The 17,221-nt window shown below is 45.1% G+C and overlaps 1 protein-coding gene across 10 annotated transcripts in view; it reads left to right on the top strand.

The window, feature by feature from the left end:
* Positions 1-340: 340 nt before the first annotated feature.
* LOC124462461 overlaps positions 341-17,221 on the top strand; it is a 61,340-nt gene continuing 44,459 nt past the window's right edge. For 6 of the 10 annotated variants that reach the window (XR_006955432.1, XM_047014033.1, XM_047014031.1 and 3 more), the window contains exons 1-8: positions 370-440; positions 8,554-8,620; positions 8,991-9,161; positions 11,576-11,680; positions 12,285-12,374; positions 14,069-14,346; positions 16,231-16,302; positions 16,734-16,795. Coding sequence is in view for 9 of the 10 variants with exons in the window: in XM_047014033.1 (XP_046869989.1) it covers positions 396-440; positions 8,554-8,620; positions 8,991-9,161; positions 11,576-11,680; positions 12,285-12,374; positions 14,069-14,346; positions 16,231-16,302; positions 16,734-16,795 (890 nt within the window). In the remaining variant the exon portion in view is untranslated. Of the gene's footprint in view, positions 441-3,854; positions 3,961-8,553; positions 8,621-8,990; positions 9,162-11,575; positions 11,681-12,284; positions 12,375-14,068; positions 14,347-16,230; positions 16,303-16,733; positions 16,796-17,221 lie in introns of all 10 variants that reach the window. The other 4 variants (XM_047014029.1, XM_047014028.1, XM_047014027.1 and 1 more) reach the window with 4 other exon arrangements.

Below are 17,221 nucleotides of genomic sequence, written 5' to 3'. Positions count from 1 at the left end.
ATGGAAATAGTAGTTGAACATGTCCTGACTGCGTGAGGGACTCTCACTTGTGTCTGCATGAATAATGAAGTGTCGTTTGAAAACACAAACATTGATGCCATCTGGTTGATAGCTCACCCACTGATGTAACCTTATCCCCACTCCCTTGCCAGCAACAACAAACGCTCACCGTGGAGAGGGGAATAAGCACTTGATCGTTGCTTCCATTATGCTAACACAAGGAAGCCGCACTTGATGCAGTGTACTGGAACATGACCTTATCCTGATGATCATCTTGTATTTCCACCAACCTGACGGTTCATGTTCCAGCTCTGGGCGTCCCTGGACGCCTGATAGGTCGTATGAGACCGCTCACCCTGTGATGTCATCAGAGGGCGACGCTCCTCATCTCCTAGATGACGGAAGGGGTTGTTGTCTATGAAGAGGCAAAGTTTTGTCAGGTAAATTCTTTGAACTATTTGTTTAATGTTTAATGAACACGGTTGGGTTTGTTTATGTGTTAGCTACTTGCGTCTGCATCCTGTGTGTGTTGGGTTGCTGACCCAGGAGTCGTGTTGTGTCTTGTCCTAAACTCTGGTCCGGTCTGGTCCAGTCTGGTTTGGTCCGGTCTGGCTGCTGGTCTGCAGTGACAAACAGTCAGTTTCTACCCTTTCATCTGACAGGTTGCATGTATGTCTCTTCTGCTCTCCTTGCTGCACTACTGTGTGAGTGGATGACCAAGAAGGCACACAAAAAACTGAGTAGGGTGCTAAATAATTAAAAATTCCAGCCCAACAACTGCTCCAAACCAACCCAAAATGCATGAAAACCAGCTCAATATGTAAAACAATGGAGTTAACATATTTTTCCAATAGGTGCCTCCATAGTTAAAATGTAAAGATGACTGGGGGTATCATATTTTCCTTGTTTTCTGCGATTCTCAGGTTTCATTGGTTTATTACTAAAAAATATTTAATAATTCCGCTTCCTATAACCACCAAACAGTGACACAGAGCAATAATTACTTCATGAAAGTGAAATGAGACACATTTCTAAAGGAAGTGGCCGGTTTTCCCAGATTCGTTAAGAAGCTCTTAATGCTAAGAGCTTCTTAAAAGCGTTCTAAGAATTCTTAATGAATCTGGGAAACCAGATCTCACTCGATCTCTCACTTAGGTCTAGCCTACACATTTTGGCTAATGTTGCTTGACTTCAGCTAGCGAGCTAGCTTGAAGAAGAAAAAAGTTCAAGTTTCCCCTTTTCTGAAAATATTTTTCTAATGATGATTTACTCTTTCTTGGCTATATTGGTGAGAATAAAACGTTAAACTAAGGATGAAAAGTGCGTGCGTATCTAATTAGCTCTTGCTCTTTGTTCCCTCCCGGCCTTATACCGTAATTACGGTCGTTACGTGTCACGTGCACTTAGCGTCCCGTCCAGGTTGTTCGCTGTTGCCTGCAGCACCTGCGCTTCCGATGCATGCAGAGTTCTGATCACGTACACCGCGCAGGCGGCAGGCCACCACTGGGCAGAAATGCGAAGGCCGCAGTGCGGTTTAGAAGCAGCTCATTTTGGCTTGAAAACTGCGGATATGGCAACCCTGTGAACGGTCCACCGTTCTATTGAACTAACATAAGAAATTCACCAGCATATTGTATAAGCCATGTCAACAACTTCCTGTAGCTAGTTGCAAGACCCTCACACAGGTTCACACACCCTCACACTTGAAGGGCAACAACACGAAACAAGAGGGAAAAGGGGTTCAAATTGCATGTTTCGAGCCACATCAAAAATTACGAAGGTAAGGTTTATCTAACTCACACAGTTAAAGTTAGCTAGTAGCTAGTAGCTCTAGCTAGATAGCTAACATATTTGAGCAGTGACATTAGCTAGGCTAGCTAGTTAACAATTTTGAGCTAGCTACATAATGTAGCCTACTCATTGCGCTTGCTAGTCTTAGATGTAATGTTAACAGATTAATTAATTGGTATGTCTTATTTTCCCTATATGGATAATGTAATGTAACATGTCTTTCGCAGTTTCTAACTAAAATCTGGAAACGAGAGACATCTCCGTGAGGGCGACCTGTTATGGGGCGATAAAAAAAAAGCAATTAACCGCACAATCGGAGTGTGGTTAAAACGACAGCAATAGGGTTAACATAACCTGTTGTGGTTATTAAAAGTCACACTTCTAGCTTCACTAGAAGCTGCTAATGGCTGCTCATATAAGTCTATGGCTGTTCACCGTGGCTCAAAAGAGCACCCCGTTTTTTCCGCAACAGCTTGCTCGAAGGTTACTCCGAATTTGAAGATTTAATCAGAACGCCAGGGAACAACTCAAAGTCTGCAAAATCCAAAAAAGAGGACTGGCAAAAAGTAGCAGACCAAATTAAATGTAGTGACCACTTTAGATGTTTTATCGCTTATTACAGTAAGGCCTATGTTTTTTTCCCCTCATACATTGTTTATCATCTTTAATGTCATATAATGTGTTTTCAACAAATGTATGATGTAAATGACACCCTCACAAAAAACCGATAGGCTATCTCTCAAAAAGTAGGCCTATAGGCTAGTATATCGCGCTGTGCCTAAGGATCTGTCTATCACGCAATGAGCAATTTATTCGGTTTCATGTTAAATTCTGCTAATTATTCTTGCACCTTCCGCAACAGGTTGTTGTCGTAAAAACGGACAAGACATGATGTCTGTGACAGACTTCCAGTATCCCTCTGCTTATATACTCGCAATCAAATCTTGTTTACATAAAATAAGCCTGCTCCCGAGCAGGTTTAAGCTAAAGGACGTGTTGCTATGACAGCAAGTCCAGAATGAGCTTCAAAGAACCGAACAATCCAAGATAATGACATAGTCAACGATCAAATCCAGCTAACTGAGTTAGCGACGTACGGAGAACGGGCCCCTGATGTGTAGCCAGCCTTGGCTTTTGTTTGTTGCTGTTTACCTGTGTTCACACGGCTAGCTGGCTCTAACTCCCAGAGTTGCAGTGAATCAGCCTGTTCTGTGGTAAGGGAACTCCTGGACATCACACTGCCTGGATTTGCTGCGTTTGGCAGAGAAACTCGTACAGCTTTTACAACCAATTATCTGGGCTATCTGACAGCATCACGTTTATGAACCTTATTAAACATCTAGAAATTCAAAACAAATCACCAAATTTACAACTGGTTTTAATTCACTTGCATTCAGGAAAGACTACTTTTATCCAGGAGTGTTAGTCTTTTGGTCACCTAGTGATAAGTAGGAATCTGAAAAAGATAAATACACTGCTGGAAGATTAACTAAGCATTTCACAATCTGCTCTCTGCTCCTACTAGCGGGGTGGGGATATCCTGTGGTCTTGGCTGGTTAATCTGTATGAACTACACAGTCTCACTCTGCAGAGTTATTACTAACTCTGTAATTTGAAACAATTACAAAAACACACTGGGCCCACTTGTTACAACACGCGTGTTCCTCACATATACTAAGAAGTGATTCTACAGCTTAACACGTTTTTCAATCACACCCAGTGGTGCAGTGTTTAGTGTGAAAAAGTGTAGCATTTCATCCTCCCTGCCATGGTGAGGGATAATGTTTCACATTTTGCCTCAGGTTTGTTTAGCTGTTTCAGCAGGAACTTGTGCTGTGAGAATTACCATAGGAAAAAAAAGATATATACCAAACAGTATTGTATCACTACTTATATTACTAATGAGATATTTGTAATAAAAAAACTTAAATTAAAGTTTAGAAATATTTTCTAAGTAACGTTTTAAAAAGTGCTAAGAAATCGTTCTATATCACAAGATTGTGTTGTATTTATTTTAATCTAGTACTGTAGCTAACTGCTGAGCACAACATGTCTCATTTCAGATTGTTATGTTGCACCTGGTTCCCCAGCAGGTCTGGACACTGGCTGAGGAGAAAGGTCAAAGGTGAAGGAACTGTACTGTGATGGGAGATGGACGTCTCTAGTAGCGTGAGTACTCCCCTCACCTTGTGTGTGTGTGTGGGGGGTGGGGGGGTTATGATCCCCTCTTTGCTCTGAACATGTGGTGAGAGGAGCTGTGTGAACCTGTGTTAGGGTCTCCAGGGTGAGGGTCTCCAGGGTGAGGGTCTCCAGGGTGAGGGTGTGCTTTAGCATCAAGTGTTCAGTGTGTAAACATTCAGTATTCTAGGACTACCCTGGCATGTCTCCAAGCCATTTCAGAAGCTTGTAGTGACATTTTCTGGTTGAAAGTTTTCAAAGTCATCTTTCAAGGTCCCCCCCCTGTAACATACACAATCTGTTAGCATCAAAGGAGCACACATGCATACATAATGGGGTAATTCACTTAAAGGGGGCCAGCATAGATTAATTAAGACTGAATACTAATTATGTTTTTGAGTCTACAGCAACCAATGCTGTTTAATGTGAAACTCTTTGGTGGATAACAATTACCACAAACCTATGAGACTATTCATATAATTTAAATTGAACATTTTGGGGAGGGGGGAATTATTGTAAAAATGTGTTTGTATCATGGACCAGAAGTTGACACATTTATAACATGTTGAATCCTCTTGAAGTGGCAAGTTTATACAGTCCTTAAAGTGTTAGTGTGTATACAGTCCTTAATGAGTTAGTGTGTATACAGTCCTTAATGAGTTAGTGTGTATACAGTCCTTAAAGGGTCAGGGTTGTGTGTATACAGTCCTTAAAGGGTCAGGGTTGTGTGTATACAGTCCTTAAAGTTGTGTGTGTTAATTAGGTAAATGTATGTGATTGGAATAGACTTCCGTTCTGAACTGCTGTGAACAGCTCCTTCACTCTGCAGAGGGAACATGCGCTTCAGTAAAACCATAACATGCTGTTTCTGTCATTGTTCCTGTGCAGCCGCAGACAAACATGTTACATCTGCACACTGAAGATTGAAAAGAATGATACATTCTGAATGTGCTTCAGATAAAATGCTGGTGCTGTGTTTATGAGGCAGCTTGTTCTCCATGGTGATCCAGACAGGCAAAAGCATGAGTCAAGTTTAATGATTTGAATATGCATCCACCCTGTCTCCACCTCGTCTCCGCCCTGCCTCTGCCCTGCCTCTGCCCTGCCTCCGCCTTGGCTCCTGTCCCCAGTCCTGCCTCCACCCTGCCTCCTGTCCCCAGTCCTGCCTCCACCCTGCCTCCTCTCCCCAGCCCTGCCTCCCCAGGCCTGCCTCCCCAGGCATGCCTCCCCCCTGCCTCCCCAGCCCTGTCCCGAGTGGTGTTTCCAGCTCAGAGCTTGTTTACCAGAGCGCCAGAGACGACACACAGATGGAAACCAGAGTTGACGGTTTCATGAAGCACAATTGGTTGATCGCAGATTGAATGTGACTGGGCTGAACTGGGCGCTGATCCGTACAGTATGTAGAATTCAGCGTGGAGCTGGTCCGCTTCGCGCCCACCAGCCCCAGCTCTGCCCAGCCCTCCTAGCTAGCCCCACCACCCAGCAAGCCACTGTTGTGCCCAATTCCTTCTGACAACAATCACATTCTTAAAAAAAACTTCATGAAGATTTTTCTTCTTGTCACTGGTTATAAATTATATTTTTTCACATCCTGACCGCAAAGTAAGCATTTTGCGTGCAGGGCTCAATGGGGGAGTGTGTGTGTGTGTGTGTGGGGGGGGGGGGGGGTGAAGCCTTCATATGACAGGAGAATAAACTGAGGGTGTTTCTGTTCAGCACCCTGCCTTCCTGCTAAAGTGTACCAGATATTCTTGGCACATGACTCCAAAACAGCACCGTGAATTTAATGTATTAGTGTTCACTGGGGAGCCGTGTCAGAACGACTTCATCTCTGCGTGTGCTTTCCCTGCTTGCGCTGTAGTGGGGACCTGAACGTGTGCTGGGACCTCTGGAACGCAGCCTGGCAGACTGCTCTCATTGTCACAACTGTTCAGCCCTACCTATGTTTTGTGGAGGCAGTTTTTGTTGATAGTTTCAGATGGGCAGCGTCTGCATGGCGCACTGCTTGCAGAGCTGAGGCTGCTCAAAGGGCTGAGGCTGGCAGCTGGCAGCACCAGAGCATGGTCCTCTCTATTGGGACGCGCTCACACACTGCCCTGTCACTTCTATGTTTTGTGACAATGACCAAAGGGTTGAGCTGGGGGCGTGAGTGCTCCCTGGCTCGTACGTGTGGCTCTGGCTGTGTGTCCCAGGTCACAGAGGACTACACCAAACCTGGGGCTGCGCTGGAACATCAACATTTGTTAGAAACAGAGATCATTCTTTTGTGTGGAGAGCGAGAGATAAAATGCTGTTTATTGGTTGACCACTGTGTGATTGACCGGGCTACTTTTATACGCACCAAACTTGAACTGAGGTAAAAATCTTGTTTGTAAAAAGTTTGTAGGGCATGGATACAGGGGAGGCTATAAATTAGGTGGCTTTATGTTTTGGAATTTCAACAATAATTAAACAAACATAGTTTTTGTTAGTTCGCAGATGAAACATAACATGTGATAATTAACTGGGTTTTTGCTTTCCTCTTCAAAGTGTCTTCAGTCTCAAGGGCAAAAACAATGATTTAAAAAATAAAAGCATGTAATCCACCCACACTGTGCTAATTTGATGATTAATTACAGTAAAACAACAGCCAGGCCTTGCCTTGTCTCAATGTATCCTCTAGAATGTTCCTTATTAGACATCCTTACATGATCTGTAGAATGTTCCTTATAAAAGGTGGTCACAATACGTCATAATAACCACGATTAACTTAGAAAATATATGACTATTGTTTATAGTGGGAGACTCTAAGCATTCTAAAATGTGACAAATGTACAAAACAGGAGTCTGCAGATGACCCAGTCTCCATCATAGACATATATACATGTATATATGTCTATGGTCTCCATGTCCGCCAAATCTTCATGCATAGAAGTAGAACACGTAATTTCAGTTTTTATTCCGTAAACTGTAATAGAGATGTGTTGTTTTTGTGGATGTGGTTCCAACACATCCTAATAGAGATGTGTTGTTTTTGTGGATGTGGTTCCAACACATCCTAACCGTCTTCCTTCAGAGGAGGCATCCAAGTGGGAGAACAGTATCTAACACAGAAACACAGAGCTCTGCTCAAACACTGAAGTCGCCCTGATCTGTGCTACTGGGAGAAATTGATTGAAACGCAGTCGAAAAGAAAATGGTTTTTAAATAAGTTACAATTAGATAACCATTAATCTCTATGGTATAAATGAATGTCTGGCTGTAGGGCTTGTTGGATGTAAAAACAGATTTACAAAACTCCTCTTGCCAGATTGGACTGTATCCCCCAGAATTCTAACTGCTCTGTCATTTCGAATGAGCTACTCCCCCACCCTCCTACCCTTGATTTTGTCTTTGAAATTAAATATTGTATACAAATACAGGCTGTTCATGGGCATGGAGACAGCTCATTGAAATTGCTGGAATATTCATACACAAATCTCTAAATTGAAATGTCATGTGCTTTGAACTGCAGAATATGTATGTCTCCTGATGTCTTTACTGTAAACATCGTAAACGTATCCATGACAAAAACAGCTACTTATATAATTAACCTTGGTTCATCCTGTCCACAGACATCATAGAAGTAGGAGTCTTGTTGGTCCCATCCTGTCCTGGTTTCAAATGGTTTTCATAAAGTTCTGCTTTCCAGAACAGACCTCCAGAGGAGAGTAGCAGGCGGTCTTTACATGTGGCTGTTCAGAAACCATACCTGATTCCCTTCCATGCAACTTAGATGGATTCATATATACATCTACAAATATCAAACAATGCGTTCTCTGTATTGTGGAAGTAGGTTTCCTTGTTGTGGATGGTTCTGGGCTTGAAGGGTGGGGCTTGGTGGTGGGAACGTGATTAGGAGAACATGTGATCAGGAGAACATATGATCAGAGAGAACATGCCCCTGGTTCTGTGGGAGGTTCATCAAAGTTAACACATTGTCACAGAGCTTCCATCACTCAGGGCTGTCCATGAGGCCAGGGCTTATGAGAAAGGCTTCGCTGGAAGTTTGGCTGTTTTTAGGGCTTATTTCTGTGCAATTTGTTTTGTATCACTCTCTCTAGCACTCTGCTAAATCCCTCACTGAATATTCTTAAAGCTTATCACCAATAACAGGAGCTTGAAGTCTGTTATTTAAAGCCTGTTGTCTGACTGCTGTTCAGGCTATGTGCATGTGGAGGTGAGGAGCAGGAAGGGCTTTTCCATATTCATCTGCACGAGGAGTCGGCTCTCACGCAGCCTGCGAACACACGCATCATCTAACCCTGCGAACACACGCATCAGCTTCCAGGAGAGAGGGTTGTTTCCCCTTTCTTTGAGAAAATGGGGGGAAAAAAGTATTTTAATATGACCTTCATTACGCATTCATGTCAACTTTTCTTATCTATTTATGATTTTTTAAAAATCCACTCCTGTTGTTCAATTAGGGCTTGACCCCTTTAGCGGCGATGTAAATTAAATGACATTTCGGTGTCGTCCCATATTTAAAATACTGCGTTAGTTGCGGATCATAAATGATGATCTTCATTCTGCAGCTAATTTATTCATTTAACAATTTCCCTCCAGAAGCTGCAGCAGAAGGCTCTGGAGCAAGCTAAGCAGAAGAAATCTAAGTCGGCTGAATTTCTGATGGGTGAGTCCTGGTTGATGAGTTATTGCTCATAATTTGTGTAAGGATTAATTAACTAATTACAGACAAATGGCTTTGGGCTAAATTTTGCTCTTGCTTGTCAGGGCGCAATTTGTAATTATTTTAATCATTTCTTCTTTTTTTTCCTCCTCCTGCAAGATTCAGATTTAATTTTAACCTAATTGTGTTTTAGTGACATTTGAGGAGAATGCGCTTCAGTATTTGCCGGTAGAAGAATCTCTAGAAGGAGTGTCTTGCTGTTGTCATGTATTTTAGTTAAACGCTTTGATTCTGACCTTGCTGTTGTGCTGTTTTTTTTGGTGTTTTTTTTTAAGTATTTAATGTATTAATTGGATTTCTTTCTTTTCCCCAGAGGAGGAGGAGAGAGGGCCGTTGGAAGGCGTTGTAAACCCAGCCTTTGATGGAGGGACGTCTCCATGCTGTCAGCGTCCAGGAGGGAGAGAGATGGGAGGTGACAGGCAGGATCTCACCCAGGCTGCTGAGCACAGCTGCAGGCAGGCGCCAGAGCCCAGCGCTGAGAGAGGTGAGGCTTCCCTCCTCGTCACACTCAAACCGCCTGACGGAGGATTTGGTCCTGATCTAACTTTGTTTTTTTTTTATGTTTCGAGGCCATGGTCCTTGCATTCCTCAGCTAGCATGTCCTAACAAGCAGGCCTCCTATAACTTCCACACACAGGAGAGCGTTCCAGTGTTCCAGGAGTGGGTGTTGTAGAACCCCCCCCCCCCCCTTCCAAGCACATTCAACCTCGACTCCCACTCTGAGCTGAAAGCCTTTCGGAGGGCTGGAGTCACAGGAGACAGCAACATTTACATATCCTACCTCCTCACTCGCAGATACGCACAGCAACGCCCCCGAACCCCAGCCCAGGGCCCATAACGCAGAGGAATATGCCCCCTTATAATTCACTGTGTCAGGACAACTCTTGAGGAATATCACATCAAACTGGGATGCGTTGAGATTTGTAGACATGCCAGACTGGTAGTTATCTGTCAGAATTCAGTTTTAGCTAATATTTTTTGGGAGGCAAAAGAGCTTTCGTTACTCTGTTCTTAAGTCCAATGTTAATGTTTGCGAACGCCGTCACCTATTTGCACCATAATGCAGAGTGGGAAAGAGACTGGAGAATCCCAGTATAAGTGCTTTCTACGTATCTCCCCCTAACCCTAACCCTTTGTACGCATCTCCCCCTAACCCTAACCCCACGCCTAGGTGAGCTAGTCCTCCTGAGGGCAAACACACACAAACACACACACACACACACACACACACAAACACAAACACGCACACACACACACCCTGTGTGTGAAATCAATCATTCATGGGAAGCATTCTCATTGGACTATCCAAGGTTGAGTGTAACGTGTGCGTGTGTGTTTGCGTGCTTAAGAATCTATCCCAAAGACAAAAATACTTAAATAAAAAACATTTGTTAAATAAAGAGTAATAAGTTAAATTCCTGCGAATCTATAATTATATATCTATGCTTTACTCGGAATGCAAATAATTCAATTTCCTCTGAGCATGTGCTAGAAAAAATTATCTTAATTATCTTTTTACTAATAATAATACTAATGTTTTTCTTCTGTACATGGGCTCAATGTCAGCAGTAAAATAAGAGTAAACGTGTTCCAGATCCAGACAGGAGCATGTTTAGTGACTCTTCAGCTCTGTGATTCAGTTTCTTTTCTAACGACTGCATGTGAAGCTGTGAGGTGAGAACAGGAGGTTATTGATAGCTTGCATGTAAGAACAGGGATTTGAGCTGTTTATTAGGGGGTAGAGTACTGGAGGAAAGCCAGACTATTTGGGTAAATCAAAGATATGATTCAAAGATGAGATCCTCTGAGCTGCCGCCGTTATGCAAATGTGTCTGAAAAAATGATCCTCATATGCTCAAAGCTATTGCTGCAAAATGGTTCAAACTCCCGCCGACGACATACAGGAGTTTAAACATGTGAATATTCACAGTTAATTTACGGCGGGACTGAAATTCATGAGACACTTGAACTCTAATAAGTGTCAGTGTTTGAATCTTTTAGTGACAGTCACTGACATGTTTACAGAACAGTCTCTCCACACACACACACACACACACACACACACACACACACACACACACACACACACACACACACACACACACACACACACACACACCCCTGGATCCGTCTGAACCAGGCTGGCGGAGCACAGCTCCTAAGCAAACACGTTTAACCCTCGTATTTATGCGTCCAGGCGCAGATACTCTAGTATAAATACGAGATCCTCGCGTGGAAAACACAGGGTGGTTTAACACACCGCTCCTCATTTAGCTCTGCCAAAACACAGCACAAGGAAAGCAATTTAGACTTGGGATATAGTCGTGAAATGTTCCCAGGCCGTGAGAATGATTTGAGGTTAAGAAAGCAGCTCAACGGGGCTACCTGGTTAATAGAAACAGCCCTGGAGGACTGGACTCACATCAATTCTGCAGAGCAGCTCTGATGCCCATAGGTCAGTGATTGCTAATAAGAAGTCGATGAGACACGGGCCTCACTTCTATTTCCCCCCCAGTTCGTCCCCCCAAACCTACAGAGGCCTTCGCCCGCTGACCCCAGACCATTTACAGGGTATTGTCTTTGAAATTCCGAGTACTTTTCACTTGTACACTTTCTCATTAGTTCCTTTTGAACACCGGTAACATATGGCAGTTGTATTTAAGAGATTGGCTGGTGTGACCTTTGGCGGCATGCTAATTATGGCCCAGAGCAGCGCTGGTGCGCACAGTGCTCGCCTTATCAGGTAGCCGCGTTGCCTCGCCTTCAACAGTGTGGGTTTCAAAATTAACATTTTGCTTCATATGCTTCTAATAACCAGTAACCTCCACCAACCTAAACCTGCAGCCCCCCCGCCCCTTCCTCTCACCCTCCCTTTCTCGCCTCACATACTTTCCACAGGAAATGAACGTGCCCGAGATTACTTTGACCCAACGATGGTGGGGGCTACCGACCCAGGGCGGTGTGGGAAGGAGAGGGTCGACTCGGAAGATGAGCTGGAATTAAGTACGCCACTTCTGTCTGAATAGTTCTCCTTGGTTCATTAAAGTGAGGTGAGAAAGATCACTGGTGGCCAGCCGTTTCTGACGGGAGGATGGGCTATGTAAATACCTCTGCTGACGGTCGGACAGATGGCTCCAGCGAGTGCTCCCATTGGTTGTCATTGATGAAGGTTACGTGTCATTGGTCAGTTTCATTTCGCCTTGGCTTTCCTTGCTAGTGACACACACAGAGCCATTATTGCTGTGCCCCCATCTTCCTATTAAAACTGTGCTCTAGGGATTCCAGTGATATGCATGTTATAATGAAACCTGACTATTAACAGAGAAGCTATCACATCTGTATCTTTTGGATATCCCTGCCTTGTCCTATCACAAGATCCCCTGAACCAGATCCCTTCACAGGATGACAGAAGGACATGTCGACGGCTGTTTCTCATGACCCCAGAATAGACAAGGCTCTCACTGACTGCTAACATCAGTTTGAATGCTTCACAAGTTCAAAGATACTTGACTATTATGATTTTGGTAGTTGTCCTCACTTGAACACACGTGTCTGTACCTGGTCACATCGTGCTGGAGCTTGACTCCTGACTGTTTGAATGTTTCAGGCATCAGAAAGGAAGACGAACAGGGACTGTATCGGAGGCTGAGAGATCTACTGGAGGCAGACGAGGCAGAGACCTTCCTGGATCTACCAGGTGAGCTTCCTCCTCCCGCCTCTCTTCCTCCTCCTCCCTCCTTCCTCCCTTTCTCATACCTGCTTCCCCAAACCCTCTCTCCTCCATCTCAACAACCCTGCACAACTTTGCCCGACTCCTGTACTGGAAACCAGACAATACAGGGTTGTTAGCTAACAGAATGACTGGAAAGAGGCGACTTCTCATACAGAACAAAGACAAGCTGTCAGACCTGCATGTCACGGCTGTTCTCTCTAGGAGCAGGTCCTTGTTGTGCAGCAGGACTGGCGCTCCCCATTAGCTAGGCCCTCATTTCAGTACACACCAAACAGGCCACTCTGAGGTGGTGTAAGCTGGCCATTGTTCGGCAGAAGACAGTCAAACAGGATCCTCTGCAGACTTGACGCATCTGCCTTGTAATTCCAGCACACAAGTGATGGGTTTAGACTTGCTTCAACATGCTAGAATTTTGCCCGCTGCCATTATCTGGCTTTGTTGTGGATTTAGCTGTAGCACCGAGATTAGCAGCCCTTACATTGTCTGACAATGTACATGAAATCCCGCAAAAAAACTAAAGAGGATCTTGGATTTATAGTTTTACAGCCTCCCCCCCCCTCTCTCTCTCTCTCTCTCTCTCTCTCTCCCTCCCCTCCCTCCCTCTCTCTCTCTCTCTCTCTCTCTCTCTCTCTCTCTCTCTCTCTCTCCTCTCTCTCTCTCTCCTCTCTCTCTCTCTCTCTCTCTCTCTCTCTCTCTCTCTCTCTCTCTCTCTCTCTCTGTCTCTCTCTCTCTCTCTCTCTCCGTTTTGCTAGCATGCAGCTCCAGACAGCAGTAGTAGGATGGTGAGCCTCAGTACTGTCAGACTGTCACCTTCTGTTATTGTGGAAGCAGGCAGCCTCCACGCTGTCACAGTGTCCTTGGGATCCTGGGGCTCTGTGAATGCTCTCTCACAGGCTCACAGCACAGGCCAGGGGCCCAGACACAGGCTCTCAGCACAGGCCAGGGGCCCAGACACAGGCCAGGGGCCCAGACACAGGCCAGGGGCCCAGACACAGGCTCACAGCACAGGCCAGGGGCCCAGGGACACAGAAAGAGAGAGAGAGAAAGAACCCGGAACTCTGTGTGTAATCTCCGAGCGTTCCAGTGTCTTCTTGGTTGGAAATGAAAGCGGGGTGGTTTTCAAATGTGTGTTCCTGGCGTGTTGGATTCCACACGTGGAGAGGAGCTGTAATACCTCCTCAGCTGCAGCGAGGAAGAGGAAGGGTCAAGACTCGCTGGTAATGCTGTCTAAGCAACAATGCAGCTCAGCTGCAGAATATTCACACAGTGAACGTCTCAGATCCACAAGAACAACACACACAAGCAGCCAGTATGGTGGTCAGCTAGCTGGAGCTGCTGTTTGGAGAGAAACTGCTGTATCAGTGCCAAGCGACAGAAACATTATCTCTGCACCAGCATTATTATTTCCCTGTATATTGTGTGTTTAGATGTGTACAGTGTGTGTGTGTGTGTGTGTGGTTAGATGTGTACGGTGTGTGTGTGTTGAGTGATTCCGAAGGAAGGATATGAAATGCAAATGTTGTATTTCAAGCAAAGTCCAGGATTGAATACAGTGGTCAAGTCAAACCTGTTACTGATGGTGTCAGCTTTGCTTATTATACACTGTGTGTGTATGTGTGTGTGTGTCCTGGTGTGCTCACTGACGTGTGTCTGTCCAGGTCTGGCTGCAGCCAGGAGCCACACTGAGGTGTGTAAGGAGGAGGACCCGGGGCCACGAGCAGGCGCTCCTGGCCAGGGGCGAGGAGAGGAGGCTGGGGCTCTGCAGGAGCGAGGAGAGGAGGCTGGGGTGCTGGTGGAGCAGGGGAGGAGGAATAGAGAGGAGGAGATGGGCGGTGGGAGGAGGAGGGACAGAGAGGTGATCCCCTGCTACTCCAGGCAGCTGAGGGAGCTGGTGCAGGCTGACATGATCACGCTTGGCAGCCTTTCAGCAGAGCAGGTCAGCGCCACAAAGACAATATCTATGTCATCTCCCGTATCCAGCAGGCTGCGAGGGGCAGCCCATTACGGGGCTTCTAATGGCCCCCTGCCCCCCCGTGCCCTGCTGGGATGGCCATCATGGTGCTCCGCTGCTCCGCTGCTCCACTTCTCTGTATTCTCCTCTGCTTTCTTTTAGCTTTCTTTGATTTTGATTTTTTGAGAGCTTTTTCAAAAGTTGCCCAGTTTTGTTTGTAATGTAGTTGATCTGACTCTGAGTCACTGAAGTGAAATGTGTCTGTGTGACGTGAATTCAAGCTACTTAATGTGTTGTTGATTCAGCTATAGCCCAGATTTAGAGAGTTGATTTAAATCGAATGTTGTGTGAAAATAGAATGTGTTCTCTCAACAACAACAAAATCTATTAATTTAGTTTTTGTGGCTACAGTGTTGTTTTCATTATACTTCTGTTTCTTCAAGTCTGGATTTCCGCCTCGGTTTGTCAACCATTTAAGACTCTTTTCAGGAAAAATAGAGCATGACTATTTTTTCAGCTGCTTGTGTTTTTAGAGAAGGGATTTAGTGAAGTAGCGTAAAGATGTGAAGAAGCTTATGAAATGAGTCCTATATCAGAAGCACAAGGGGAGAGCAGGGGAGCAGGAGGAATGGGAAGTCCCATTGATGCAGCAAAACACAAACATTAATGCATATCTAAACTGCAGAAGAAAACTATGGAGCGTATTTATAGACATAATCTCACTTGAAAAGAGAGAGAGAATTAGGAGTTGCAAATGAGACCAAACATAGAGAGAGAGATGTGGTAGCCAGGGGTGTCCACTGAGGCAGCGGGATGGAGACAGCAGCTAGACTTGAGTCATGAGGATGATCAGCTGGAGAGTTGCTCTACTGCAGACTGCTCTACTGCTCTACTGCAGACTGCCCTACTGCAGACTGCCCTACTGCTCTACTGCAGACTGCCCTACTGCAGACTGTTCTACAGCAGACTGCCCTACTGCAGACTGCCCTACTGCTCTACTGCAGACTGCTCTACTGCAAACTGCTCTACTGCAGACTGCCCTACTGCAGACTGCTCTACTGCAGACTGCTCCACTGCAGACTGCTCTACTGCAGACTGCCCTACTGCAGACTGCCCTACTGCAGACTGCCCTACTGCAGACTGCTCTACTGCTCTACAGCAGACTGCCCTACTGCAGACTGCTCTACTGCAAACTGCTCTACTGCAAACTGCTCTACTGCAGACTGCTCTACTGCAGACTGCTCTACTGCAGACTGCCCTACTGCAGACTGCTCTACTGCAGACTGCTCTACTGCAGACTGCTGCTCTAACACACATTCAGAATGTGGATTTATTCTCCAACTGCACCTTCAAGCTTAGTAGAATCCACATATTTGAAGTGAAAAGTGGAGGCAGTGAAGAGTGGAGGCAGTGCAGAGTGGAGGCAGTGTAGAGTGGAGACAGTGAAGAGTGGAGGCAGTGTAGAGTGGAGGTAGAGTGGAGGCAGTGAAGAGTGGAGGCAGTGAAGAGTGGAGGCAGTGTAGAGTGGAGGCAGTGTAGAGTGGAGGCAGTGTAGAGTGGAGGCAGTGTAGAGTGGAGGCAGTGTAGAGTGGAGGCAGTGAAGAGTGGAGGCAGTGAAGAGTGGAGGCAGTGAAGAGTGGAGGCAGTGAAGAGTGGAGGCAGTGAAGAGTGGAGGCAGTGAAGAGTAGAGGCAGAAATATTCATCAAGCAGTAGGTGACTTCACACTACTATATAATAATCAGCATACAATTACCATTAATCAGTATAAAATGATCAGCTATAAAATCACAAATAATCACAATAAAATGATCTGTGAAGCCCTGTGTTATGCTTCGGGACATTCTAGGTGTCTGTTTTTACCCCTGCAGAAATCACAGCATCAGAGAGGGAAATGTAACTGGAATTCAAAACTCAAATCCTTCCTCAGAAGTAAAACTAAGGTACTACTCTGCATCTCAAAACATATTCAGAGTACAGATATTAGATAATATTTTCTGTTTGTGGAATGATTTATACATACAGAAACAATCAGCACTATATAAGTGCTTTAAATGTCCCTGTACTTACTGTAAGTCGCTCTGGATAAGAGCGTCTGCTAAATGACTAAATGTTATGAGTTGTTATTTAAACACTAGTAACAGTACAGAATGTTGTTTATTTTTTATTTTTATTTCACCTTTATTTAGCCAGGTAGGCTAGTTGAGAACAAGTTCTCATTTACAACTGCGACCTGGCCAAGATACAGCAAAGCAATAAGACACATACAACAGAGTTTCACATAGAATAAACAAACATAAAAAAAATGGTGCTGTTGTGTGCTGAGTGTCTGACACGTAGCTTTGTAGTTTGATGCAGCTGTTTGTGTTCCCAGAACCCAGACCCACACCTGGCTCCACGGTGGGTCCAGAACCCAGACCCACACCTGGCTCCACGGTGGGTCCAGCCTGCCACACCGTCACACTACTGCACTCCATCACCAGCATGCATATACAGCCATGAACACAACCATTAATTTGGTGTAAACCATTTGTATTTGGCTGACATTTGAACAGACGTATCATTTATATGTGCTCCACCCTGTGCTGTGATGACTGGCGCAGCCCACTGCTGCATTGTGGGTAAGATGGCTGGGAGGCATGAAGAAACCTGTCCATGTCGTTGTGCTCTGAAGAGAAGAGACGCCATCTTAGCTCCATCCACTCCAGTCTGGAATCACGCATCTCCGCTGGCCCCGAGGCAGCAGCCATGTTTAAGTTTGGAGTAATTATGATCTACCATTCAAGGCTGACATGATAACATCAAGAGAGAGTAGCTCAGTCTGTGTGCTTGCTGTTTGTAGTGGGTGGTTAGTTGGACACC

This window comes from Hypomesus transpacificus, unplaced genomic scaffold, assembly GCF_021917145.1.
Source record: "Hypomesus transpacificus isolate Combined female unplaced genomic scaffold, fHypTra1 scaffold_214, whole genome shotgun sequence".
NCBI lineage: Eukaryota > Metazoa > Chordata > Actinopteri > Osmeriformes > Osmeridae > Hypomesus > Hypomesus transpacificus.
Note: the sequence above shows the minus strand (reverse complement) of the source record. Positions and strands in the feature narration are given on the sequence as shown.